This window comes from Adiantum capillus-veneris, chromosome 13, assembly GCF_014529385.1.
Source record: "Adiantum capillus-veneris isolate H3 chromosome 13, ASM1452938v2, whole genome shotgun sequence".
Taxonomy (NCBI): domain Eukaryota; kingdom Viridiplantae; phylum Streptophyta; class Polypodiopsida; order Polypodiales; family Pteridaceae; genus Adiantum; species Adiantum capillus-veneris.
The window spans coordinates 94,837,667-94,865,041 of NC_140943.1; the positions used below are offsets into that span (position 1 = coordinate 94,837,667).

Below are 27,375 nucleotides of genomic sequence, written 5' to 3' on the forward strand. Positions count from 1 at the left end.
CGCCGCTAGAGACCCCTACCGGGACACCCAGGTTTACGCGTCACCGGCCAGAGGGCTTGCCTTACTCCATCGACTTTAGCGGCGCATGCGTGGTCTTTGCTCTCAGCTGTTTAGACGCTACATACTAAACAAATGGAGCGAAGTACCAAGTGATTTAAAAGCCAGAGTCATCAGCATACTTCATGATGAGTTTTCCGTTCCAACACGGGATCAGCACTTCAATGAAGACCTGATGAAGATTTGAATGCGCGAATACTTCAAACACAAGCGTTCCGAAGTGCAAAAAGCAATCAAGCATGGGTGGAACAGGCCAGATTGGCTGGCCAAAGAAGATTGGAAGAATGCGAAGAAAGCAGCGCGCGAGAATCCCGACAAGTGGAAGCAACAAAAGGATGCAGCCAGAGCGCGAGTAGAGGCAGGGAGATCGCACCACTTGGGGAGCGGTGGATGGGCATCATTTGAGGCCGATTTTGTAAGTGTTTTCGCATTGCTCTTTATGTTCGATACTTTAGGGTTTATGAGTTTTTTAATTCTAACATAATGAAATCTTTGTATGTTTTGACAGTGGTCGATGACAGGACGTGATCCCACACCGTACGAGCGCGAGTACGCAGGCAGGAAGGGCTTAAACGCCCTGATGGACATTCTCAGTTCTCGCGGCGGCATGGTTAGTATTAGGGTTTACTCTTTTCTATTTTTTGTATTGTTTTATAAATGTCGTCATATGTTTATACTTACTGAAAGCTGTCTTATTGTCTTTTTTTGCAGAATCCGACAGATACGCCACTTGGACGCGATGAGACGTCTGACTAGACGACGTCAGTTTAGCCGTAGCTAGATAGCATTAGTTTAGGGTTTCTCATAGCTTATGTATCATGAGACGGATTTTATACGTCTTTTTGAACCATGTATATTATTACATTTGTCACCGCAATTCATTTTGCCAATCAATTATTTATGCCTATGATGTTGTAAAATTGTGATTATTACATTTGCCAATCAATTCATTTTGCCTATGATGTGTACAATTGTCAATTTTACGCTTGTCAATTTTGCAAACAATGCGTCTTGTGGGTGACTATTTTGGGTCTATTATCTACCCTTGCACTTTTTTTAAAAAGTGAATCAAGTACAATATGGTTGATGGGTGGCAGGGCATTCAATGCCCTCTCACCAAAAAAAATTTCTCTCGGGCGTCGCTATTTATGGCTCTGGAGCGTCGCTATAAGCGTCGCTATAGACTTCTGTGTAAACGTCGCTATAACCGTCGCTATGACTGTCGCTATGAGCGTCGCTATATAGCAACGCTTATAGCGACGCATATAGCGACACCTATAGCGATGCATATAGCGACGCTCTCGTAGCGACGCTATTAGCCACGGTTTTAGCGACGCCGGGGGTTATAAAAACCCAGTGTATTTCCGTCGCTAACAGCGTCACAAGAGCACACAACCTCTTGTAGTGTTGTAGGAATAGCCATTAGGAAGAGAATGGGGTCTCGGAGGCCCTCTTTATTTGGTAGTTGAAGGGAGTCAAAGCTCTAGTATTAAGAAAGCAATCAAATGACAAATTTTGAATTCACACAAGCAAAATGGGTAGTTTATTTGAGTTCAAACTTTTCCCCCAAAATAAAATTTAAAATCTAACGAAAAGAATTATCATGTAACATATCTACAAAAAGAGCTCGGCGTGTAGATTATAGTTCTATAATCTCCCCTCAAATCGGAGATCATATGTAGGAGTTATGGAAGGCCAAAAATCATAAAGTTGTCCCCCCCTTTTTTGAAGAGGAAAAGTGCATCCTTTGACCATTCTTACCCTCTCTTACACACCCACCATTCTTCCACACATGGCATGCACCTATTCGTCAAAACGTTAATCACCTCCATAGTCTCGTGAAAAATAAAGAGTCCCTCCTAGACCTCATCTTCTTCCTAATGACACCACGTGCTTTTGTAATTATCTATAAGCAAGAACCCTGATCCACATCCACAAAAGTGCCCCAAGGACCCATGTCCTAGCGGGTGTGGCAAGACACTAGAAAACCCATCCCTATATTATGATGCCTAAGGTGAATTATCAGTAGTAAGGAGACATGCTTCCTACATATGAAAATTGACACTTTTAAGCCCAATCAGCGGTGATGCATACATTCAAAAACTACTTGCGTAGTCTTGGATTCACAAGATAAGCAACTTCTACTTCATAAGACAATTTGTGCTCAAAAAAGACGACTAGAATATCCAAATCTTATCTTGTTGATTTTGGTCACAAATACATATGGTTATCAAGTACTTAAGTCATGTGCAATCAAGGCATGAGTAACTTGCTTAGTAGTAGGTAAAACATATAGCACCAAAAATAAAGTGGACAAGACATCTAGCATTAGAAATACCATTTTGATCCAATTTGGAAAATTGACTCTTCTTTAAGGCATTTTCCGGCCATACGAAGGACAAAACTTTCATGAGTGTGTCACTAGAAAAGCTTGTTTGAAAAATTGTCCTTCCCTAGGAATCACAAATAAAATTGGGTGCTTGCCAATGGAATGAGAGTACATTAAGATGCCCATATAATTGAGAAAACACTAAGTGTTATAGCATATTGTAGGGGTATATAACAGAAGCTTATATTTAATTATGGGCATACCGTTCCTGTTTAGTTTTATTCCTCCGAATTCAACATTGGAATCCCATAAATGCAATTACCATCTAACCCTCTAAAAGGAGAATGGAGGAGTTGAACGCGGACAACAGGCTAAAATCAAACACGTTGAAGTTTTCCTCATAGCCAACCCACCATCCAGAACGTGGTTGTGACATGCTTTCCAGAAGAGAAACTTATTTTGTAGCAACCGGCTCCCATCACACTTACCCTCGTCCGCGCTGCTGTACTGCGGTCCATAGCTCTCATGGCCTTTGCCTAGCTGCGTCGCCCTGCCTCCCCTGTCTCGCAGGTCGCCACCTTTCTAAGAGCGATTTGTGGCACCCCTTCCCTCTCCACCTCTTCCCTTTGCCACGGCGGATCTTCATTAACTCTCAGTAATAAAACATTAAAAAAGATCGTTAGCACATACCATACCTAGTAGCTTCTTGGTTTTATTGCACCAAATCTTTGTAAAATCGGGACGAGTCCTCGACCAACCCTTCTGTGGGCTAAGCGCCAGCCAAAAAGCAGTCACATTACAATAACCACCTCACCCAAGGGCTTTCGTTATTGGCACGCTTCTGCGTACAAATTTAAACAACTTTTGTAGCAACTCCTACATGCAATTAACCCCAGCCTGACATGTTGCGCCCGACACGTTGTGCCCTTTCCTCACCTGCTGCCCGCCTCACATGACGCCTCCTCCTTTGCTCGCATCAAGTGATTTTTTTCTGAAATTTTATCCCAACACCTTCGTCCGCATCTATTGAAGATTCGCCTGATTTCTGATTTTCTTAAAATCGTCAGGTCCATAGTGAATGGCGTCGACAATGAAGACGAGCTAGAGAGGAGAAGGAAAAAAGTAGATTCCAAAAGTAGGGGTATGAACGTCAACGATAAATTAAAGCGGTATCGAAGCGACCTGCATGCACGTCCAGCACGTCAAGAGCATATCCACGCTGAGCGCTCACACTGCCTTCCCCTCCCCGTACTTGCAAGCCCCAGCCCCCGAAGTAGCTGATGCAGTATAAGAAGAGGCACGCAGCAAGCTCTCCTCCCAAACCCCTCAACTCCGACAACGATGGAGTTCCGAATCCGTCACCCTCTCCTCCTGTTCCTGGCCTTCTTGGCCTCCGCTTGCCTCAGCGTGCAGGCCAGCTACTACCCTCCCGTCAAAGCTGAGGAGGACGATAGCTACAGCTACTATCCCAAGAAGAAGGCCACCTCTCCTGTCCCTTCCTACAAGGAGTCCTCGCCCCCTCCTCCCAAGCCATACTACTACGCCCCCAAGCCTTACTACAAGCCCAAGCCCAAGCCAAGCTACAAGAAGCCCAAGCCCTACTACTACTACAAGCGCAAGCCGGGCTACTATTACAACTATTACAAGCCCAAGCCACACTACCACTACAAGCCTCATTACTACTACAAGCCCAAACCCCACTACTACTATAAGCCCAAACCTAGCTACTATTATAAGCCCAAGCCCTACTCCTACTACAAGCCTGCTCCTAAGCCCCACTACTACTATAAGCCCAAACCTAGCTACTATTATAAGCCCAAGCCCTACTCCTACTACAAGCCTGCTCCTAAGCCCTACTACTACAAGCCCAAGCCCTACCACAAGCCACCTTACTACAAGCCTTCCCATGTCTACTACAAGTCTCCTCCTCCTCCTGCCTACTATTACAAGCCCTCCCCCGTCTACAAGTCTCCACCACCCCCTTCCTACTACACACCCTCACCCGTCTACTACAAGTCCCCACCACTCACTCCCTACTATGACCCCTCTCCTATCTACAAGTCTTCGCCACCCCCCTCATACTACGAGCCATCTCCTATCTACAAGTTGCCACCACCACCCCCTTACTATGGGTCCTCTCCGGTTTACAAGTCACCCCCACCCCCATCATATGAAGACCCCTCACCCACCTATAAGTCCCCTCCGCCACCGACATATGAGGATCCATCCCCTATCTACAAGTCTCCTCCACCACCCACTTATGTGGAGCCTTCTCCCGCCTACAAGTCCCCTCCACCACCTACCTACGTGGAGCCTCCCCTGCTTTATGCTTCTCCTCCCCCTCTTTATGCCACTCCACCTATTCCCGCTTAGAGTCCTATATACTCGCGGCCATGCACCTCATCCCACCACTTACAAGGGCGCCATCCGCAACCAGTGCGATTCGTGATCATTTTTGAAGTTTAATGTGCTAGTGTCGTTCTCAATCGGCAGCCATGCCGACATGTAAGCCTCCAATTCAAGCCTTAGCTATATTACATGATTCTTTGTTATCCCTAACCAAAAAAAGAAATTACAAAGTTTCACAAGCTGCCTCTAAGCTTCAACCTACCTAATTCCCACAACTCAGTTTCTATCCTCCTATGCTTTGTTAAATTTTAACATGAGAAATTTTGCAGGCATAGTTTTCGTAATACTGACAATGAGATAATCGTTTCCTTTTCCACTCTAGCAATTACTTGGGAGCAAACACAAGAGTTAGCTAGAACTCTTTTAGATACACATGTTGATGTCTTCACTTGGTGCCTTATTGAAAAATAAACTAGCAATATTTCTTGCATAGTTTAAGCTAATCCTTTATACTCATGGCCATGCACCTCATAGAACCACGTACTGGGGCGCCATCCACAACGAGCTCAATAGATGATCATTTTTTTAAGTCTAATGTGCTAGTGTCATTTTCACCCGATAGCCATATCGGTGTTTGAGCTCTAATGAGCCTGTAACTTTCCGATTAAAATCCTTAGCTAGATTACATGATTCTTTGATATCCCTATCCAAATTAAAAAATTAAAAAATTCTAGATTCTCAACCTAATAAATTCCCACAACTCACTTTCTTTCCTTCTATGTTTTTGTAACATTTAATGATCTAGTAACTTGTATGTAGCAGAAAATAGCATGAACATAGTGAGCATTTCATTAGAATATATTCCTAATAAGAATAACAAGAGTGCTTGGGTGGAGAGAGCAACAAAAAGTATAACCTAGTTAGATAGCATGAACAATACTTCAAAAGAGAGAGAAATTAAGCTATTGACAATAGTTGAGGACCGCCTCCAAAAGACTTTGTATTATGGTTTCTCCAATCAAGAGAGACATTTTACAATACAATTCTTTGTGCTCCTTCAATTCTAGCTAGTGCAATGACGACGAAAACTTCATTCACTAAGCAAAACACTTATAAAACACAACATCAATTCCCTAACGGTCTTAGACCCAAGACCTCACACACCTTTGAAGATGGTGAGAGCTAGCGGGGTATGAGAATAGATTGAGAGGAAGGAGTATTCGTACGAGAAAGATGTACATCTCCTCACATAATCACTCATATAAGCATAGCTTAGCCTAGTAATTAGCATGCTAGAGGAGGTGAGCATGCATTGAATCTTGGCTCTTGGTTGGATTTTTATCACAAAGCCAATAGTTGTTGGTGTAGGCCTCCCTTCTCACAAGCTTGGAGTAGGTGGTAAGCTTTCCATTAAAGCTTGAGAATGAGAGAGGGAGTCTTCTTGCTCCACACATAGATTGTGTGAGTGTGTAAGTGAATAATTCCTTTGAAAAATCAGCGCTCTCTCTCTCTCTCTTGGTCGACCCCTCTTGCTATTTGCTCATGCTCACTCCTTATTGGACCTCCCTAGGCTCAGCCAATGGAAATTAAGCAGCATAAGCGATAGGCTTCTGAAATGTGTCCCCCTTTCCCCTTTTGTGAGAGATTTTGCTAATTAATTAATGCAACTAAACTCTCATTGGACCCCTTTGTCTCCTGGCTAGAATCAGGCAAGCCATTAGTGGGCTGCTGAATGCTCATTGGACCCCTAGGGAGGCTATCAAATATTCTTCTAGAGGGCTCAATTCTTATTGTTTCTTTTATTAAGTGTTTTAAAATTAATTAAACTAGACTTACTCTAGCCTAATTCTCATTGGTCCACCTCGAAGGCCATCCAATAGGATTTGCGTACACCATGTGGGCATCTGGGCTAGGGAGCTGACATGTGTCCCTCTTTCCCCTTGAGTACAAAGGAAGCTTGTGTGTGTGTGAGAGAGTTTCTCTCTCATCCCCTACTTCTTGAGCTCACCCCCTCATTTGTAGGGCTTGAGAAAGACTTTTGGGGCACACAAAAAGCATCCAATTTCCCTAGGCTTTTGACCTTTGGACACAACCATTGGATTTTGGAGACTTAGCATTTTGGAAGTCTTAATGGGCTGAACCTTAGGGTCTTTTAAGCCCATTTTTGCACATTTCTCTTTTGCTGATGGCACCCCCCCTTTGGATCCCTATTTTCCCTCCTTTGGATCCCTTCTATGGCCGGTCTGCTAACTTAACCAATATTTGAGCTTTTTCTCCCCTGCACATTAGTCTCTACTTGGTGTTTGGGAGACGTCGTCTCCGCAAACTTGATCTAAGCATGCATACTACTTCCCATTTGTGCACAATAAAGAAAAAGAGAGTCTTATAAGACAAAAACTTTGTTCATTTTCAACATTTGTACATGCTTACTCTTGGGAAGCATTGTAAGCATTGACAAGGTGTAGGTTATCCTTTAATTGTATGCCTTGCATCCATCTAGCATCTTCGAAAGGATAATTTTTAAACTCAATAAGATATCGTCGAATAGTCTTACCGCCTCTTAGTACCTTGTCTTCATGTCAGAGGATGGACTCGGGCTGCAGTACCTCTTCTTGGTCCTCAATCTCCGGTGGGTCTTCCATAGTTGGTTCTTGAGGTGGCTCTCCTTTGTAAGGCTTTAGTACTAGGCTCACATGAAAATCATTGTGTATGAGCCAATGGCTGGGCAGCATCTTGAGTTTATAGGCCATCTCATTGATTGGCCTAAGAATCTGGAAGGAACCATAGTACCTTTCTACTAACTTAGCATAGTACTTTTGGTGTCCCGTAGGATTCTTGCCCATCGTGTGCCTTAATCGAGCCTTGGGAAATTTTAATAAGACCCAATCATTTTCTTAAAAGTCTTGGGATCTTCTGTGCTTGATAGCAGTAGAATTTTGCCTTTGTTATGAGATAGAGATAGCATCCTTAATCTTTTAGAAAGATTCTTGTAGGTCTCAGCTATACTCATCTGCAGCGAAGATCTTCTCGTGTACCTTAAGTAGCAGGGGACTTTTTGATCTTCCCTCAATTACCTCAAAAGGTGCTTTTTCTATGGAAGTATGTACAGTGTTATTGTAGGCATACTCCACTAAGGGTAAGTACTTCTCCCATTGGGATCTTTGATCTACTTCCGTTACATAGGCTTTTAGTAGATCGAAAATTGTTAGGTTAACAATTTCACTTTGGCCATCTGTTTGTGGGTGATAGGACAAATAAAAATTTAGCCTTGTTCCTAAATTCTCAGAGAGACCCTTCCAGAAATTACTGGTCATTCTAGGATCTCTATCCGATACTATGGACATTGGCAATCCATGGTACTTGAAGATTTGTGAAATGAAGAGGGTTGCAATTTGATGGGCTTTGATAGTCTTCTTGACAGTATAAAATGAGCTTGTTTACTAAACCTATCCACTATCGTCCATATTCCCGTATTCCCATGGATAGACTTAGGAAATCCAAAGATAAAATCCATGGATATGCTCTCCCATGGTGAATTAGGGATTGGCAAAGGTTGCTTCCCTCTATCAAACTTTGTCTTTTGACATACCACACATTTAGAAACATACTCAAGATTGTATGTTTTCTTTCATGGTAGGCCAATAGAAATATGTTTTAATCCCTTTTAGGGTAGACTGAATCCCTCTATGCCCTGCATAAGGAGGAGCATGAGATTGATACATTACTTTTTCACGGAGGGAGTTAGTAGCGCATAGTCTATTGCCATAGAGAAGATAACCATCTTGTAAAATAAATGGTTCCTCTTCCTTCCCTAGTGCAAGGGCTGAAATCACATCTCTAAAATCGGGATCAATAGCATACTCATCTATCATACAAGATAGATCATTGTGAGTTGCTATGGAAACCCCATTCACTCTCGTCCATCTTGAGAGTGCATCGGCTACTTGATTATGCTTGCCAGCAATGTAAGCAATATGAAAAGGAAATTGCGAAAGGAAATTTTCCCACCTCATTTGTTTGTCAGAGAGCTTGGTCTGCGTCATGAAATACTTAAGACTTTGGTGATCCGTTCGCAGAATGAAAGGAGTCCCCAATAAATAGTGCCTCCATGAGTCTAAGGCATGTAGAACTGTGAGGAGTTCCTTTTCGTATATGCCTAGAGCTTGCCAACAAGGTCGAGCCTTCGACTTTCATAGCCTATGGGGTGCCCTTCTTGGAGCAAAACAGCTCCAAGGCAATCACCACAAGCATCACATTGGACCTCAAATGGCTTTGAGAGATCCGGTAGTGTAAGCACATGTTGAGAGATAAGCTTTTTGAAAGCACTGTTCTCCTTGGCAGACCATGTGTACCTAACATTTTTCTTTGTCATGTAAAGGTCTTGCTATTAGTGAGAACATTTCTAAGTAGCGTCTATAGTATGCACACATACCTATAAAGCTTCTTAATTCATGAAGATTCCTTGGTTTGGGCCATCCTTTTATTACCTCTAACTTTGATGGATCCATTTGGATGCCATCTTCAGAGATAATGTGACCTAAATACTGAATCTCTTGTAAGAAAAATTCACTTTTCTTTCGATTAACATAAAGTTTATTCTCTCTTAAAACTTAAAAGATTACCTGGAGGTGTTGCTTGTGTTCGTCTAATGAATTAGAGTAGATGATGATATCATCAAAGAACACTCCAGTACAGGTTTGGTGAGCCTGAATAGCTTCTCCATTAAGCGTTTGAATGTGGATGGTGCATTGGTCAAGCCAAAAGGCATGACAATTTATTTGTAAAGACCGAACGTAGTGCGAAATGCGGTCTTTACAATGTCTTGATCAACTATCCTTATTAGATGATAGGCACTTTTTAGGTCAATCCTGTTGAAGTAGGTGGACCCTTGTAGCTTATCAAATAGGTCTTCTACCCGTGGAACTGGAAACCTTTTCTTGATAGTGATCCTATTTAGTGCTCTATAGTCGACACACATACGATATGTGCCTTCTTTATTTTCTACTAGTAGCATAGGAGAACAAAATGGAGATGAGCTAGGCGTAACCATGCCCTTCTCAACTAGCTCATGCCCTTGCTGCATAATCTCCTCTTGTTGAGCTTGAGAAAATCTATAAGGAGGTTTGTTAGGTGGTGAACTTTCTGGAAGAAGTTCAATTGCATGGTCATCATTGCTTCATTTAGGAGGTAGCTCACAAGAAATGTCGTCAATAAAGACATCTGAAACCCCTTGAGAAAATTGGATAACTCCAATTCCTTTTGATTGTGAATATTTTATTTTGTCAAAACATTAGATTCATTTTGAGATTCTTTAATAAAAATCATGTACACGGAAATAGAGCTGTTTGTTGACTTTTTGAAAGCTTGCGTATGTACAATGGGTATGGTGTTATGCATTTTCTTAGCATCTATGTACATATGTTTTTCCCTGAACCTAAAGGAGATTCTCCTTTTAACATTGGCAGCCATGCGATCAAACCATGGTGCCCCTAGGATTACATCCTCATGCTTGAGAGGAGAGATAAAGAAGTCCTCTTTGTCCACATAGCTTTGGACATGGAGCCTCAATTTCCCGATTAAGGGAGTGACTGAAGCTTCTTGCCCCTTAACAGCACCGTCTGTGGGTAGGACATATCCCATCTCATAAGCTTGTATGCCTAGCTTGGTGGCCAACTTTGTGGATATGAAATTGTGAGTAGAACCACGGTCAAACAGAATAAAAGCATCATGTTCTCTTACCTTTCCCCAAGCATGGCATAAAGGAGATCCTTTGTGGTGAGTTTCCTACTCTCGGATTTGGACCAAGGTAGCTCTAGGAGGCTCATGGCGGGTGTTCTTTTGGGGACAAGCGCAGTACACATGCCCTTGCTCACCGCACTTGAAACAACGGTTATCCTTGTGATAACGCTCAAGCTCTTCAGGAGAGAGCTTATTTTTGCCTTTGTGAGCTCCATTCTCTTTAGCTTTGTTGGATTTGCCCTTAGGAGACTTTTGGATATTGTCCTTCCCCTTAGTCTCATTGGAACCCTTGTTTTCCATGGGCTTAGATTTTCTTTTAGCCCCCGTTTGGAAATTGATTCGAGAAGCCAACATAGTATGGTGTATAACTGTCGATATGGTACGTGGCCTTTGGGAGTTGACATACTCCACCATTTCTTTAGTTAATAAGCCCGCACAAAATTGTTTCTTTTGCTCTCCAAAATCCAACTTCTTGAAGACAACGGCTTTGAGTTGTAAGTCTCAAAACTTGTCTACATATTTTTGAATGGATTCGTAGGGAGAGAGCTTCAAGATTCGCCATTCAGTGAGTAATTTGTCTTTGGTATTGGTGGCCAAAAACTTCTTCATAATGGAAGCTCTTAAAGCTTTCCATGTTTGTGGAGCTTCATTGTTGGCCCGTAGGCTAGACCACCATTGTCTGGCAGAATTTTGAAAGTGCATAGCTACATGGCATAGCTTAGAGGACTCCGTGAAGTCCTCATCTCCAAACGCCACATCAAACTATTGGATAAAGGTCAAGACTTTTTCCATAGCACCAAAGGTGCCATCGTAGGTAAGGAAAGAGATGCTCTTGCCTCCCTCTTTGAACTTCTTGAGCTTGGATGACCTCTTCCACGTGGCATAGGATTTCCTATGGTCCCTTCTTTTTCATGGTTCAAAGGTTGCACCATCACTTTCTTCAGAAGGTCAAGAATTTGAAAAATATGGAGAAGATGGTGACCTCTTTCTTGCCTTTTTCTTGCCTTGATCTTCTTTGTCTTCATTATCACTTTCATAAGAGGAAGATGATGACGAAGATGGAGAAGAGGGTGTCCTCTTTCTCACCTTTTTCTTCTCTTGTTTTTTGTCATCCCTCTTTGAAGTATGGTGTGGAGAAATATGCGATGGTCTTCTCCGTTTTGGAGGTGATGGAGAGCGTTTAGCCTGCCGTCTTCGTGGAGCCATCTCCGCCGAGGTGATAGGAGACTCACTTCTTTCTCGTTTCTTTAGTGGGGGCTCTTGAATTCTCCTTTGAGAAGGAGATGCGTTATCAAGGAGAAAATTTCTAAGCCCTTCATATGGATCCTCTTCTTCTTCCCGAATCGGAGAGAGGCCTCTTTTGGAAGTCTCCCAAGGAGGCTTCCTAGGTACTCTCTCATCATGGTGGGGAGCTTGGAGAATCCCATGAGCACGAAGCTGCCATTGCACTTCATTTTGGAGGGATGTATTGCCCATGGATTGTTGAAGCCTAGAAACAAGATAGTTAACAAGCATTGGGGCATCATTAGTAGCCTGTACTCATAGCAAAATCAAATGTATCAACATAAATTTCACTCTCTTTACTATTGTCAGTCATTTTAACAACTTTTGGGTGTACTTTGGCACTTCAAGCCCTAGTTGCTACTCCTCTTTACCCCTTTAGAAAAAGCACTCAAGCTACTGTACTCGTGCTTCGAATACCATTAATTGCAAGGAATAGAAGAGAGGGTCGTTCAACACCAAAATAGCACAGGCTCCTCTCAAGATTCTAATAGCTCAATAGTTGTTAAGCCGTAGGCACGCCCCGTAGGACTCCACTATTAAGACCATAGCTCTCGACGGTGATGCCCCATTAACTGCACAAAGGCAGGCGCACTTCAAGGCTAGAAATCCCTATTCTTTTTACTCACATGCAGTTAATTATACCAACCATTCATAGCTTACTTGAAGACCTCCCTTCTTGAGCAAGAAAAAAGAAAGCTTGTGCTCCGATACCAATGTAACATTTAATGGTCTAGTAACTTGTGTGTAGCGGAAAATAGCATGAACATAGTGAGCATTTCATTAGGATAGATTCCTAATGAGAGTAACAAGAGTGCTTGGGTGGAGAGAGCAACAAAAAGTATAACACCTAGTTAGATAGCATGAACAATACTTCAAAAGAGAAAGAAATTAAGCAATTGACAACAGTTGAGGACCAGATTTGCATGGAGCCGGTCCCCCCTCCAAAAGTCTTTGTATTATGGTTTCTCCCATCAAGAGAGACATTTTACAGTACAATTCTTTGTGTTCCTTGAATACTAGCTAGTGCAATGAAGATGGAAACTTCATGCACTAAGCAAAACACTTATCAAACACAACATCAATTTCGTCACGGTCATAGATCCAAGACCTCACACACCTTCAAAGATGGTGAGAGCTAGCGGGGTATGAGAGTAGACTGAGATGAAGAAGGAGTATTCTTACGACAAAGATGTACATCTCCTCACATAATCACTCATATCAGCATAGCTTAGCTTAGTAAATAGCATGGTAGAGGAGAGGAGCATGCATTGAACCTTGGCTCTTGGTTGGATCTGCATCACAGAGTCAAGAGTTTTAGGTGTAGGCCTCCCTTGTCACAAGCTTGGAGTAGGTGGTAAGCTTGTCACAAGCTTGGAGTAGGTGGTAAGCTTTCCATTAAAGCTTGAGAAGGAGAGAGAGAGAGTATTCTTGCTCCACACATAGATTGTGCGAGTGTGTAAGTGAATAATTCCTTTGAAAAATCAGTCCCCCTCTCGCTCTTGGTCGACCCCTCTTGCTATTTGCTCATGCTCACTCCCTATTGGACCTCCCCAGGCTCAGCCAATGGAAATTAAGCAGCATAAGTGATAGCGTCCTGACATGTGTCCCCCTTTTACCTTTTGTGAGAGCTCCTGCTAATTTATTAATGCAACTAAACTCTCACTGGATCCCTTTGTCTCCTGGCCAATAGGAATCAGGCAAGCCATTGGGCTGGTGAATGCTCATTGGACCCCTAGGGAGACTGTCCAATAGTCTTCTAGAGATCTTAATTCTTATTGGTTCTTTTATTAAGAGTTTTTAAATTAAACTAGACTTACTCTAGACTAATTCTCGTTGGTCCACCTCCAACGCCATCGAATAGGATTTGAGTACACCTTGTGGGCATCTGGGCTAGGGAGCTGACATGTGGCCCTCTTTCCCCTTGTGTACAAAGGAAGCTTGTGTGTGTGTGTGTGTGTGTGTGTGAGTTTCTCTCTCATCCTCTACTTCTTGGGCTCTCCCCCTCCTTTGTAGGGCTTGAGAAAGACTTTTGGGACACACACAAAGCATCCAATTTCCCTAGGCTTTTGACCTTTGGACACAACCTTTGAATTTTGGAACCTTAGCATTGAAAGTCTTAATGGACAGAACCTTAGGGTATTTTAAGCGCATTGTTGCACATTAATTGCTCTTTTGCAGATGGCCCCCCCTTTGGATCCTTATTTTCCCTCCTTTGAATCCCTACTGTGGCTAGTCTGCTACCTTAACCAATATTCGAGCTTTTTCTCCCCTTGCACTTCCCCATATTAAATGATCAGTTTAACATGAGAAAATCATTTAGAAGAATTAGATATTGATTATTATGAAAGTTGTTGAATTTTAACACGAGAAATATTGTAGGCATAGTTTTTGTTGTTTCAATCATGACATAATCATTTCATTTTCCACTCTAGCAATTACTTGGGAACAAACACAAGAGTTAGCTAGAACTCTCGTAGATGCACATCTCAATGTCTTCACTTGGTACGTTACAAGATAAGTCACCAATATTTTGTGCATAGTTTAAGCTAATCAATATGTAGTGAGGGCTAGAATGGGAAGGTTGACCACCCTCCTCAAACTCTTATGAAAAAAAGGAAACAAAAGAGTTGTAGCGTAAACACTACAAGAGCATTACCTGCTTCAATTCTTACAATGTGTTTACTATAAAAGGCTTGTGAGTAGTATTTTTGCAACATAGAATTTGTTGGCTTCTCACCACACCATACCTAGTGCTCGAGGGGTGCACTATGTAAACATGTTAATGTATAACATGAGTTCAAAAGGAGGGGTTTTAAAATTTAAAAAATTAGGCAATTTAACAGAGATATTAAAATAAGGGGTTTTTATATTCGATTTTGAAAAAATCCTAAAATAAGGGGTTCTTGTTTTTTAGACATGTTAAAAGATGGGTTTTTTTAATACCCCATGAACGTGGGTTATATAGGGGGTACTAGATGGTGAATCCCCGAAGACCTAGTGGTATGAATGTTTGGGAACTTAGAGTTCCATCTTATATGCTAGACATGATTTAGTAGGCTTGAGTTCAACTTCGTTTTTCATATAGATTTTGTTTTTGAAAAATCTTGTCATATTTTAAACCCATATGTAAGAAGTTTCATGCGGCTTTGATGTCATATACAGAAGCTATGTCTCATTTAGTAGAATCCTGATCTGAGCCATTTTTGTGGTTGCAACAAGTTTTGTGGCTCATTACAAGTCTAGTGTTAAACCCTAGCACCTCAACACTAGACTTGCAATGAGCCACAAAAAAGGCTCATATCAAGATTCTAGTAAATGAGACACAATTTTTGTATATGACATAAGAACCTCATGAAACTTCTTACATATGGATTTAAGAAATGAAACAAGTTTTCAAATACATAGTTTACATGAAAAAAGCTCAAAAATAGGAATTCAAATTTTCCAAAGTTAGCGAATTATCTGTAAAATTTCACTTCACTACTCAACAGGGAAGAGTACAAGATGTGGGTAGTCTTTTAATGTAGGAAAAAAAGCTAGGTACATTTGTCACATACCTACGGAGAGATTTATATCCAATGTTAAGACGTGTCTTATGATTTACATTCAAAAGAGAATAGAAAAAACTTTGTCCATCTCCACAAATTAATCGTTGAAGATGACCATGGAAAGACACCTTCATTAAGCTCTATACTCTTTTTTATCAGCTCATATTCAGTATTGAATGTAATTCTTTGAAAGTATTTGGACAAAAGCACATTAACTTTTACCTTTTAGCATGTTCATGGACACATATGTTAATTAGATTGAATTATGACTATTTCACAAAGTTGTCTGTCATATAATATCTATAGAATTTGATAGAATTTAAGTTTGTTTGATGCCCAAATTAGTAGCATAATACTACTAACAACCATAAATAACATAGATAAATTATCACTATGACATTTGGAGCACATTACCACTCAGATAGACGCACAAAAACAAAGGAAAAGCTCAAGTCAAAAAATCTCGGGGGCGGTAATGCGCGAGTCAATGCTCACGGTAATGGTCCTTCAGCAATGCACGCGGTAATCGGCCCGTCTATATTTCCGCGTGTATTTCCACGGGCCTTACCGCAAGCATTATCACAACCATTACCGCGCACGCGAGTATGGGAAAAAAAAAAGCAGATGACCATTTGGATGGTCCTTGGTAGGATCCATCCAAATGGTCATTTGCCTTTTTTTTCCCATACATTTAATAAATAAAAAAACAAAAATTTCATTGCACAAAAACTTTGGACCAAAATCAAATGTTTAATTATATTGGAGAAAATGTTCATTACAAAATTGCCCAAATAGGCGATGCATGGCGGCTATACAATTGTGGCCAAAAGAAGACTTTGGGCCAAAATCAAGTGTTTAATTATATTGGATATTACAAAATTGCCCAAATAGGCGATACATGGGGGCTATACAACTGTGGCCAAAAGAAGACGGGCCCAAAAACACTTGGAGGATTGAGCTACTCGGATCCTGGGACCTCTCGAGGGACTCTTGGACTCTGGAAAAGAAAAAAACAACAAAACCTTTAATTAATACAAATGGATACATAATTCTGCATGCACTCATTTTAAAAAAAAAGTTCACACTTACAGGCTGTAGTGTACGACATGCATTTTCAAATTCTTCGCCATTGATTTTGTTGTTTTCATACAGCCAGCACCATGTCTGATATTCGGAGTGGCTCTCTCTGTATCTCTGGATCTCTCGGCTTGGGCGGGTCATAGTAATATTTTGTTGTATATTAATTAAAAAATATCACAAACCTAACCTTATTACCACAAATTAAATCAATTCAAATGAAAATACGCGCACTCACAAATTTATCTTTCCATGCTGCTTTTCCGCCCGAGCCGTAATACGTGGGCGTTTGCTACGTCCTCGCCTCCACCTGCCGAGTGTGCGCCCTAACACCTGCCGCTCTCTCGTCCTCCAGCTCGCCATGGGCTTTCTCCCACTCCTCATCGTGAACATTTCCAGGGAGATAGTTGTGACCCTCAGATTCAAATGTTCGCTTTGCCGCCCTCCGCACACTAGACTTCTTATTTTTCAAGAAATTCTTGACGTACTCCTTGAGCCACTGCCTGGAGAACTCTTCCACTTTCGGATTAGAGAACCGCATGAGCAATGTCGTGTGAATGTACGTCAAGTTGGGTGGGTCTTGATCTTTGAAATATTTAAAGCAATCTTGGTATGTCGAGTGGATCAGCTGGTTAAGGTGCCCTCGAAATGTCCTCCCCAAAGAGGAACCTATATCCACCTCCCCCCCTTGATGTATATAATAGTAGTAGCCACGAGCGTCCGGGTCGGGCGCATCGCGGTCCTCATCTTCATGTGGAGCTCCAAGGGATGAGCGAGGAGGTCGGGGTGTAGGAGGAGGTGAATCTGTAGCACTGTCCCCTCCACCACCAAAGCTGCACGAGCCACTACCTCGACAAGAGCATGAGACACCACTACGAGAAGAGCGCTAGCCACCCGAAGAGCGCTGGCCCGAGGCCGAACCGCTGGGTGGTGTAGGTGACGGATAACTCAACGGTGCGGGCATGGATCGCTGTTAATGCAAGGTGGAGGGAGCTACGGGTGACGGGAAAGTCGAGGGTAAGGTGGAGGGAGGCCCACCGAGAGACACACCCTGCATGATCGGAGTGCCGGCGCCCAGTGTTGCATTAGTGTGTATAATGCAAGCATTAGTGAGTGCTTGTAACGCATGCACACACTGATGCGGACATTAGTGTGTGATTGTGCACGAAATAGTTTGTGAAAACACACTATTTTGTGCACAATCACACACTAATGCAAGCATTAGTGTGTGTATAATGCATGCACACACTAATGCAAGAATTAGCGTGTGATTGTGCACAAAATAGTGTGTGAAAACACATTAATTTGTGCACAATCACACACTAATGCAAGCATTAGTGTGTGTGTATAATGCTTGCACACACTAATGCTTGCATTAGGGTGTGCTTGTGTATGCATTAGTGTGTTTACACACTAATTCATGCACAAGCACACCCTAATGCAAGCATTAGTGTGTGCTTGTAACGCATGCATGCACTAATGCGGGCATTAGTGTGTGATTGTGCACAAAATAGTGTGTGAAAACACACTATTTGGTGCACAATCACACACTAATGAAAGCATTAGTGTGTGTATAATGCATGCACACACTAATGTAAACATTAGTGTGTGATTTTCACACACTATTTTGTGCACAATCACACACTAATGAAAGCATTAGTGTGTGTATAATGCATGCACACACTAATGTAAGCATTAGTGTGTGATTGTGCACAAAATAGTGTGTGTGTGTGTGTGTGTGTGTACAATGTGTGTGCATGTGTGTGTATGCATTGTGTGTGTGTGTGCAATGTGTATGCATTGTGTGTGTGCTTGTGTGTGTGTGTGTGTGCATGTGTGTGTGTGTGTGTATGTGTTTGTGTGTGTGTGTAGAAGAACGAGAAGAAAGAGAGAGAGTTTGTGTGTGTGTGTATGTGTTTGTGTGTGTAGAAGAACGAGAAGAAAGAGAGAGAGTTCTATCACTTACAGTCGTGACCTCGATCGCTTGGATATGGTGGGGATGGAGATGAAGAGAGTAATAGAGGTTGGAGATGGAGAGGGAGAAGGAGAGAGAGCTTGGAGATGGAGAGGAAAACAAGGCCGCGCAGAAGAGGAGCTCGTTTTTGAATTTTTGGCATTCAATTTCGTGGGGGCACGAAGGTGCCCACTTTATATAAAAAAATTTGCTTAGAATTTTACCGTGCTGATAGCGGGAAAAAGAGCAGTGCAATCGGGTGGCCTCTGTACTCGTGCACACTCCACAAACCACGCCTCATGCAAACAAGCAAAGAACAAAACAAAGGGGGCACCACCCTAAATTAAGAGGTTTAGGGACCTCACACATAGTGCACATAGGCAAGTGAGACTTCTGGCATTATGATGGCATCAAAACATATGGCAAAACACATAGAAACGAAGCTTAGGGACCTTATGTAGCATATATATACACAAGACATCAGCTTAACAATACAACGGCATCTGATCATACATAACAAGGATATAGAGAAGCAAGCCAAGGATGGCATAATCCCTTGTCAAAAACAATCAACCCAGCAAGTAGGTATGATCCTACTAGCAACACATCAATACCTTAGAGAATGATGGCGAGGATGGTGGCCATGGAGCATGAGAGAAGACTCCTTATTTAGGTTTTAGGGCTAGTAATGTAGCATACTAGAGGGAGAGAGAGAGAGAGGGAGAGAGAGTAGAGCTCCCTCCATAGCTCCTCGTTGTGAGCAATGTGGTCATAGCTTCGTTGCTTGGTGAAGTGGGTGAAGTGTTGGTTTTGAGTGAGAGAAGGCCTCCTTATATAGGTTTCTGAGAGGGTTTAGGATTAGGGATAAACATGCTTAAATCCGCTGATTGGGGTTACTTTTTGCTTAGGGTGGTCAACAGATTGAGGTCACCTGATATGTCACCATCAAGATATTCTCTAGAGTGATGTGAGAGGGGAGGGTAAATGATGATTTTTCTGATTGTGACACATGGGGATAAGGCCTTGACCAGCATTTAAGAGCAGGTAAGGTGGCTATTGAAACTGGAGGTTCTGCACATGTCAGGGGGGGACCTGCGGGGGGGAGGTGGCAGCTGGGTCCTCCTGAATATCAAATTCTCAAAAAATCCTCAACCATGGCTTCTTTTGACATGTGTTTTTTGAAAAAATCAGCATGTCTCTTTTCAACTCAAAAGTCTTTATCCCTGTTGACTCACCTTTACCATAAGATTTTCCCCTTTTCTCCTCCTGTAACTGCATTGTTGATGCCCAATCACTGCTTCTAGTAACAGTGAACTGTTACCTACCAAATACTTATGGTGCAATAAAAAATATTTACCATGGGTAAAAAAAGTTATTGTAGGTAAAAAGTGATTTGTATTTACCATGTAGGTGAAAAATATTTATTGTAGGTAAAAAATATTTACTATGGAAAAAAATATTTATTGTCGGTAAAAAAGTGAAAACGGAGTATGCTGTGTTGTGAGTCCACACGAACATCCTCGTGTAAATTTCACTAGAAATTCACACCTAGAATGGGCTATTCTGTAAGATATAGGTTGTAGGCATGCATAAGAGCTCGTTCCCACGTATCTTCTGTCCATGGCACTTTTTGGTGCTTGTGAAGTAGATTTTTCTTCTCTTTCGAGATCCCTTGGACTAGAGTATCCTCATCTCCCCAACAACTGACTGTGCCTTTATTGCATCTTCAGAAGGGGTCCTAAAAACCATGCATCACGTGCGTATTACCACACCTGTTCCCACCTGTATTACCGCCCATATTACCACGAAAATCTCTGATGTGACATTAAGATTACGCCGACTGCATGACCTCTTGTACCCACCTCCCCTCTATCTTTAATGAGTGTCCGTCATGTCAGTACAAACATTATTGATTCTACTTTTTCTTATTTAATTTTTTCTTATTTTGTGCGTGGTCGTGTGTGCAGGTCGATAGGGATGACGTGGGTCCGCCGGTTGGCGCGGAACAAAATCGATGGTTGAGCGAGCGACTACCATGTCCATGTACGCGATGTAAGCGTGCGATTGCACGGATTTGGCATATATGCTTGGCTCACGTGGATGATTATGGACTATGGGACGATCCGAGAAAACGCGCTAGAATGAAAACTAGCGATCCGAGGGTTTTGGCATCCATTGATGTTGCTCCCCATTGGAGTGTGATCGGGGGTGGAGGCGGGAGGAGGATGGAAGAGCGATTGTGCCAGGAAGCAGTCATGGGAGGGGGGTCACAACCACCGTCCGATGTTGGTGGGTCCACACGAGCGCATTCGCATCCTACATCCACCACATATGGGGATCTCCCCACCACCCCGCCCCACATGGAGGTGGAGGAAGATTATTTGCACAATATGGTTGAGGATCTTCTTGCACGTGAGGCGAAGAATGAGTGTGAGCCTGAGTGTGCATGTGAAGAAGCCGCCCAAAAAACCAAAGATTCATTGCTAGAGGCAGCACACACCGCTCTTTACGAGGGATGCTCCTACTCCATATTACGAGCGTCTCTTGAGATCTTGAATATTCAAGAAATGTTTGGATGGAGCAATGCAGGGGTCGATGCACTATTGAGGTACGTTTAAGTGTAATAAGTGTTAGTTGTGAGTTTTTTTCGTGGTTATATGCAATAATGAGTGTTCTTTAATTATTTCATAGGTTATTAGGCAAGATGATGCCTAAAGGCAATCATCTTCCAGAAAATCGGAGGAAGGCACGACAGGTGGTGATAGGGCTTGGAATGGACTATGATCGCATACATGCATGTGTCAATGATTGCGTGCTATTCCGCAATGAACATGCAGGGCTTGATGCTTGCCCCGAGTGTGGAGAATCAAGGTACAAAGAGGGAATTCAAGGAACCACAATACCTTGCAAGGTTCTTCATCATTTCCCCCTCATTCCCCGCATCAAGCACATGTTCGACACCAAAGGAACAAGCGAGCTTCTTACATAGCATATGACAAATTGCTCCACCGATGGGGTTATGAGAGTGCTGGCTGACTCGCCAGCATGGCAACACATTGAGCAGACATGGCCAGAGTTTAGAGAAGAGCCTCGTTACTTGAGGCTTGGTCTGGCTAGTGATGGGGTAAACCCATTTGGGCATCGGTCTACCTCATGGAGTACTTGGCCAGTGGTTGTTGTGAACTACAACATTTCACCATGGGAGTCAACCAAGAAGGGGAACATTTTGCTCTCTCCTCTAGTCCCAGGAAAACACAGCGCGAAGAACATGGATGTATATTTAGCACCTTTGATTGAAGAGCTTCAAGAGCTATGGAACGGCATAGATGTTTTTGATGTATCAAGACCACTTTGTGATCGGCGCACAATGATCAAGTGCATTCTCATGTGGACCATGCATGATTACCCCGGCCTTGGAGAGATTTATGGTAAGCTTATACTTTGTGACGCTCTTTAATGTCTTTGCATTGGTCACTTATATGCGGTTATGTCTTTTGTTTTTGTAGGACTATCTACATCTAGACATAGGGCATGCCCAACTTGTGGACCCTCACTTGACAGAGAGACCCGCTCTACTTGGTAAGGTGATCTACCCCAATAACCATCGCTTCTTGCCGCCCACACATCAATCTTATGCTCCACCGTGCAATGGGATGGAGCCACTCCATTGGACCATGGCCGATTGGGCAAGACATTGGAATGAGCATCACAATACATTGCCTCCTCCCAATGATCCACCTAGGGGTATGGCTAGGTACTCTATTTTCTTATCACTACCCTATTGGGCTTCATTGAAAATCCAACACCTATTGGATCCAATGCATGTGTTCAAAAATGTTGGGCAAGCTATATGGGATCACATAGTAGGAAAGAAAGATTCATTGGGGGCTAGAGAGGACATGAGGGCCATAAGGAGGCTCCCTCCTTCGGCCACACCTCGCATGGGGCCTCAGGGGAAGATGGTTCTTCCAAAGGCACCTTGGATTCTATCAAGGGTGGATCAAGAGCGGATGAAACAAGTCATTGCATCCATCCGTACTCCAACAGGTTATATGCGTTCGCTCAAGGGTGCCTTCACTAAAACTAAGAAAGGAGGATCCACACAACTGTATGGGCTCAAATCCCATGATTGGCACAAGATTCTTCACGTAATGTGTGTGTGTGTGTGTGTGTGTGTGTGTGTGTGTGTATGTGTGTATATGTGAGTGTGTGTGTATGTGGTTTAGGGTTCTGGATACTAATAAGTCTTTTTGTTTGTGCAATAGTTTGTGCTTCCAATTAGCATTAGTGGATTTGCGGACACAAAGGTAAAGACTGCAATATTCAAGGTGGGAGAAGTTGTCAGGTATAGCACATTCGATCCTCCCTCCTAAACTTTACTTTGAAGACTAACTTTACTATGAAGATTATGAAGGGTTTTTTGGTTACAGGTTTGTGAGTTCCAAAGAAATCAAAGTTTCAGCCATTCCAACAACTCGACTTCTAGCGATTGAAGCAACTTGTGCTATTGAGGATGCATTCCCACGTTCTATCCTTATTAGCCAAGTTCACCTATTGCTCCATCTTGTTGAGGAGATAGCCATTTGTGGTGTGGTTCACTCCAGGTGGATGTTCTTTCTTGAGAGGTTCCTAAAGACCTTGAAAGACTTTGTAAGGCTACGATCACAACCAGAGGTATTCATCGATCTTAAGCCTTAAACCTTATTAGGATTGGATTGTATTCACAATGCTTTTTATTGGTTACTTTAATCACTAATGGTTTCATGTGTTCGGCAAGCATGGCAGAGGGTTGGATTATACAAGAGTCTTTTGTGTATGTCTCTCAATATCTTTTCACAATAGACCCATCATTGCCTCGTTTAAAGATGGAGGAAGAGGATCCAAAAAAACACGCAAACATTCCAAGTGGGAAAGGTTCTCTCTTGATTTTGGATAGGGAATTTCAAGCCATAGTCAACAACCATTGTCTACTCAATGCTCCCATCATGGGCAAATGGGTGGATATAGGTGTGTACAACGAGAGAAAGGGACAGGGAAGCATGGAAGAGGTCGCATGGTGGTAGGCGAGAACCAACCTTTCCTAAAGAGCTTTCCAAATACTCTGATCTAATTCCAGTTGGGTGGATACACAATGCCATGACCAAGGCCAAGGCACAAGAAGAACAAATAAGCCCTAAAGAATGGGAGTACGCGCGAGGATGTCTACCAAGGGTAATATACTCAATGTGTTTAGTGTGTGTGTGTGAGTGTGTGTGAGTGTAGGTGTGTGTGTGTGGGTGTGTGTGTGTGTGTGGGTATGTGTGTCGTCTCTCTCTCTCTCTCTCTCTCTCTCTCTCTCTCTCATCTATGTTCATTGGTTTTTGCAGGCCTTCACATTCAACTCTATGTGGTCCGAAGGACGTCATTTTTGAACCCGCAAGATAGATGAGCGTGGAACCACTCACGATAGTGGATTTATGGGCAACTTTGACATGACAACACAAGAGGTGAGGGAATGTGGAACAATAGAGAGGATAATCAAAGTGGATTTCAGAACATTTCACAAATATCTCTTTGACTGCCGATGGTTTGCGGGTGAGGTTAAGAGACATGAGAATGGGCTCTATATGGTAGACTCCGAGCAATTTCATCACGGGAAGACCAACAACTTGGTGCAACCTAGTAGTTGTGAGCAGGTACAGTCCATGTGCAACTCACTAAAACATTATATGATACATATAGAACTACATTCATGTTGTATGACCTACAGGTGTTTTATGTGCCTTGTATGTATTGAAGACGACTTTGGTATGTTATTCCAGTCACACCACGGAGAAGATCTATCTTTGCAGATACGAACATAGAGACTTTGGCAGATCCCACCATACCATCTCAAGAAGATGCCAATGACGATGATGTAGTTGAGGTCGAGGAGAACCAACCATTCCCAATAACCAACCATAGTGAGGAGGAGGACGAGGATGATGATGATTCAATAGGAGAGGATGTAGAGGATGAATCAATAGATTTAGTTGTTGATTTAGCTACCATGGGGTTGGACATAGATGTAAGCACTTGTAGAGATCTCTTGGAGGATGAAAATTAATAAATATCTTTTGGATTTTGACTTCTTTCTCTACTTATGGTGTAAAAAAGGGCTATTTGTTTATGAATGCAAGACAATACAATTTTGATCATCGTTCGCTTGCCATTTCCATATGAATGCATAGTTGACATAAGATTTTGAGGTGGAAACAAAATATTTTTTTTTATAGAATCTCATGGAGTACAAATGAGTAGAGTAGGAGAATCATACCAATAGATGAGGCAACCAAAGAGAAGAGAGGTACTAAAAATCCCAATGAGAATGGGATTTCTTACACTCCATGCAAAAAGGGGGTGACAATACAATTTTGATCATCATTCGCTTGTCATTTCCATATGAATGCATAGTTGACATAATATTTTGATGTGGAAACAAAATATTTTTTGATATAGAAGCTCATGGAGTACAAATGAGTAGAGTAGGAGAATCATACCAATAGATGAGGCAAGCAGAGAGAAGAGAGGTACTAGAAATCCCAATGCGAATAGGATTTCTTACACTCCATGCAAAAAGGGGGTACCAATTTCTAAAAAGTAACAAAATAGAATAGGATTTATAGAAAGGGAAAAGTGGGAGAGAAATGGGCCGCGTGGATTCTTTTTCTATTGTGGTAATATGGGGGGCTATATTGCGGTAATATGGGGGTCTATATATGCGGTAATAATTGCGGTAATGCTCGCAAAAAAATCGGAAAACGCGCCGCCGGGTCTGTAGCATACAATCTCTCTCTTTCTTGAAGCTCTCTCTCTCCTCTTATGCGGTAATGCTGTGCGGTAATAGCAGCATTCTCCCATAGTGTATGTGGTGTTGGAGAATATTTTACAAAAATCTCTAAAATTGACAAAAGTGGCTATTTTTTTTATACCACCCAGTTTTCATCAAGCCACACCAGTCTCCACTTTTTTAAAGTGGACAGAACTAATCTTCCTTGTAACTAAGCTTGATGTATGTTCCCTTTCTTTGTGGTAGATCAAGATTCTTGTTTTTGAACCAATGTCAAAATTTCCAATCAAATTCTACCTCATAGATAGGTGCTAAAATGTTCCTTGGACCTCCAATCACTACATTAATTAGTAGCCCACTAGGAAGACAATGGGGTCTATGAGGGCCTCTTTATTTGGCATTTAAGGAAGTTAAACCTTGAGTATTAAGAAAGTTATCAAAAAACTGTTTTTGAATTCAAACAAGCAAAATGGCTAGTTTATTTGAATTCAAATGTTTCCTCCAAAATGAAAATAAAAATCTAGAAGGTAAAACCATATTGTGGGACGCGTGTTTAACCTCACCATCCTATCTTATTGCAGTATTAGCAAGAACTATGATTAAATTATCAATCCATGGGATGAAGCTGACTTGACTAGTGCATAGAGGCTAAAAGAGGGTGTCAATCTCTCGAAAAACAACAACAACTAACAACTCGCATCTCCCTCAAGTGACTGAAAACACTAAAAACCAATCTCTCATCGGCAAACAAATCACATCCGTTGCAACATCAAATGACATCCAAACATAAGGAAACTTCTAGGAAATGTTTATAAGACCTAAGCACACATGCTTATGGTCTTAAATCCCACTTTAGGTCAAGTGCCAAAATCACGATTATTAACACTAGAATGGTAACCTAACAGGACATAAAAGTGTCCTTTCACGGTTTTGGGAAAAAATTCCAAAACCATAGTATATCCACTCATTTTGAAAAATCCTTTCATGAGCTTATAGTTCAATAACTACTACATATGGAAAAAATGAGAAAATTGTAATTTTTCTCATCCCTTGGTCATTACAAGCCTCCAAAGTTGATGGACGAGTGCATTTTGTCCAAAACAGCAATTTCTTATGGTTGATTGCATATACATAAGAGTGGAGATTTTTGTAGGACATGAGATAAAATGCCCCATTAACGTCAATGGGTTAGTGACCAAAACATATGGTTGCTTTTACCTCACTAAATTCTTTTTGGGCAAAAAAAAAGGTACAAAAAAGTTGCATTTTTTCCATTCTGCGGACCTATCATCAAAGTTTCTATAGTCACGCTCAATACAGATACTATATACATGTTTTCTTAGTTCCCTTTGGGCCTCTAGATTTAAAAGGAGCCATGGAGCATGTCAAAAGGATAATGGATCTCTTACAATTGGAACCTTGGGGGCAATGATAAAGTTCTAAACACAGCAAACATGAAAAGATTGGGTTTATCATTATGACCTCTAGAAACCCATAGAAACTACTCAATATCTAGCCAAGTTGGTAGTCTATGATTAGATATGGTCACTACCTACAAAATACCCACAATTGGCCTAAGAAACTAGCAATATTGAGAAAGTTATACTTGCTACTCTAAAATGTATCGTATTCTTCAACAATCAAAAAACTCAACCATCATCATATACTATGGTATATAGCATATTAGGTCCCCCAAAACTCAAGAAAGATTAGCTTTATGTTATACATTACACTTACACAATCAAAATTGAATTTGGATATCAAGAAAGCCACTAAAAAAATCATAAAAGTGCTAATTTTGGCCAAAAAATAGGATTATGCAATTCTTGGAAATTGGTCATAACTTTCAATTTTAACACTTAGCTCTCCCTACAAGCATCAAAACATGCTGGGAACTATGAAGTCCTAACCTCTAGACATATAAACCTCACAAACATGAAGTTTAGAGTGGTATAGTTGCCAAAAATTAAAAAAGAAACCAAAAACAAGACCCGTTTTTTCACACAATTTAGTTTCAAAAATGTTGTGCAAGAGTAAGGTCAATGGTAAGATCGATACTCAGAAAAAAAATTCAGCTCATAAGGCAACTTTGTGGATATATAGCACCTAGAAATTCATTTTCATACTCTTCAAATAATTCAAGCAAAATGGTCACTTAACATGACACAAAAGTGTCCAAGGACATAAAAGTGTCCTATTATCATTCTAGTGTTAACAGCAATGTATTTTT

General features: G+C 41.7%; 1 protein-coding gene across 1 annotated transcript; it reads left to right on the plus strand.

The window, feature by feature from the left end:
- The first annotated feature begins 3,694 nt into the window (after nt 1-3,694).
- LOC147444468 (uncharacterized) lies at nt 3,695-5,119 on the plus strand. The gene has a single exon (XM_086527864.1). It carries the CDS (start codon nt 3,728-3,730, stop codon nt 4,757-4,759), a length of 1,032 nt encoding a protein of 343 aa, XP_086383990.1. The 5' UTR covers nt 3,695-3,727; the 3' UTR covers nt 4,760-5,119.
- Nucleotides 5,120-27,375: the final 22,256 nt, after the last annotated feature.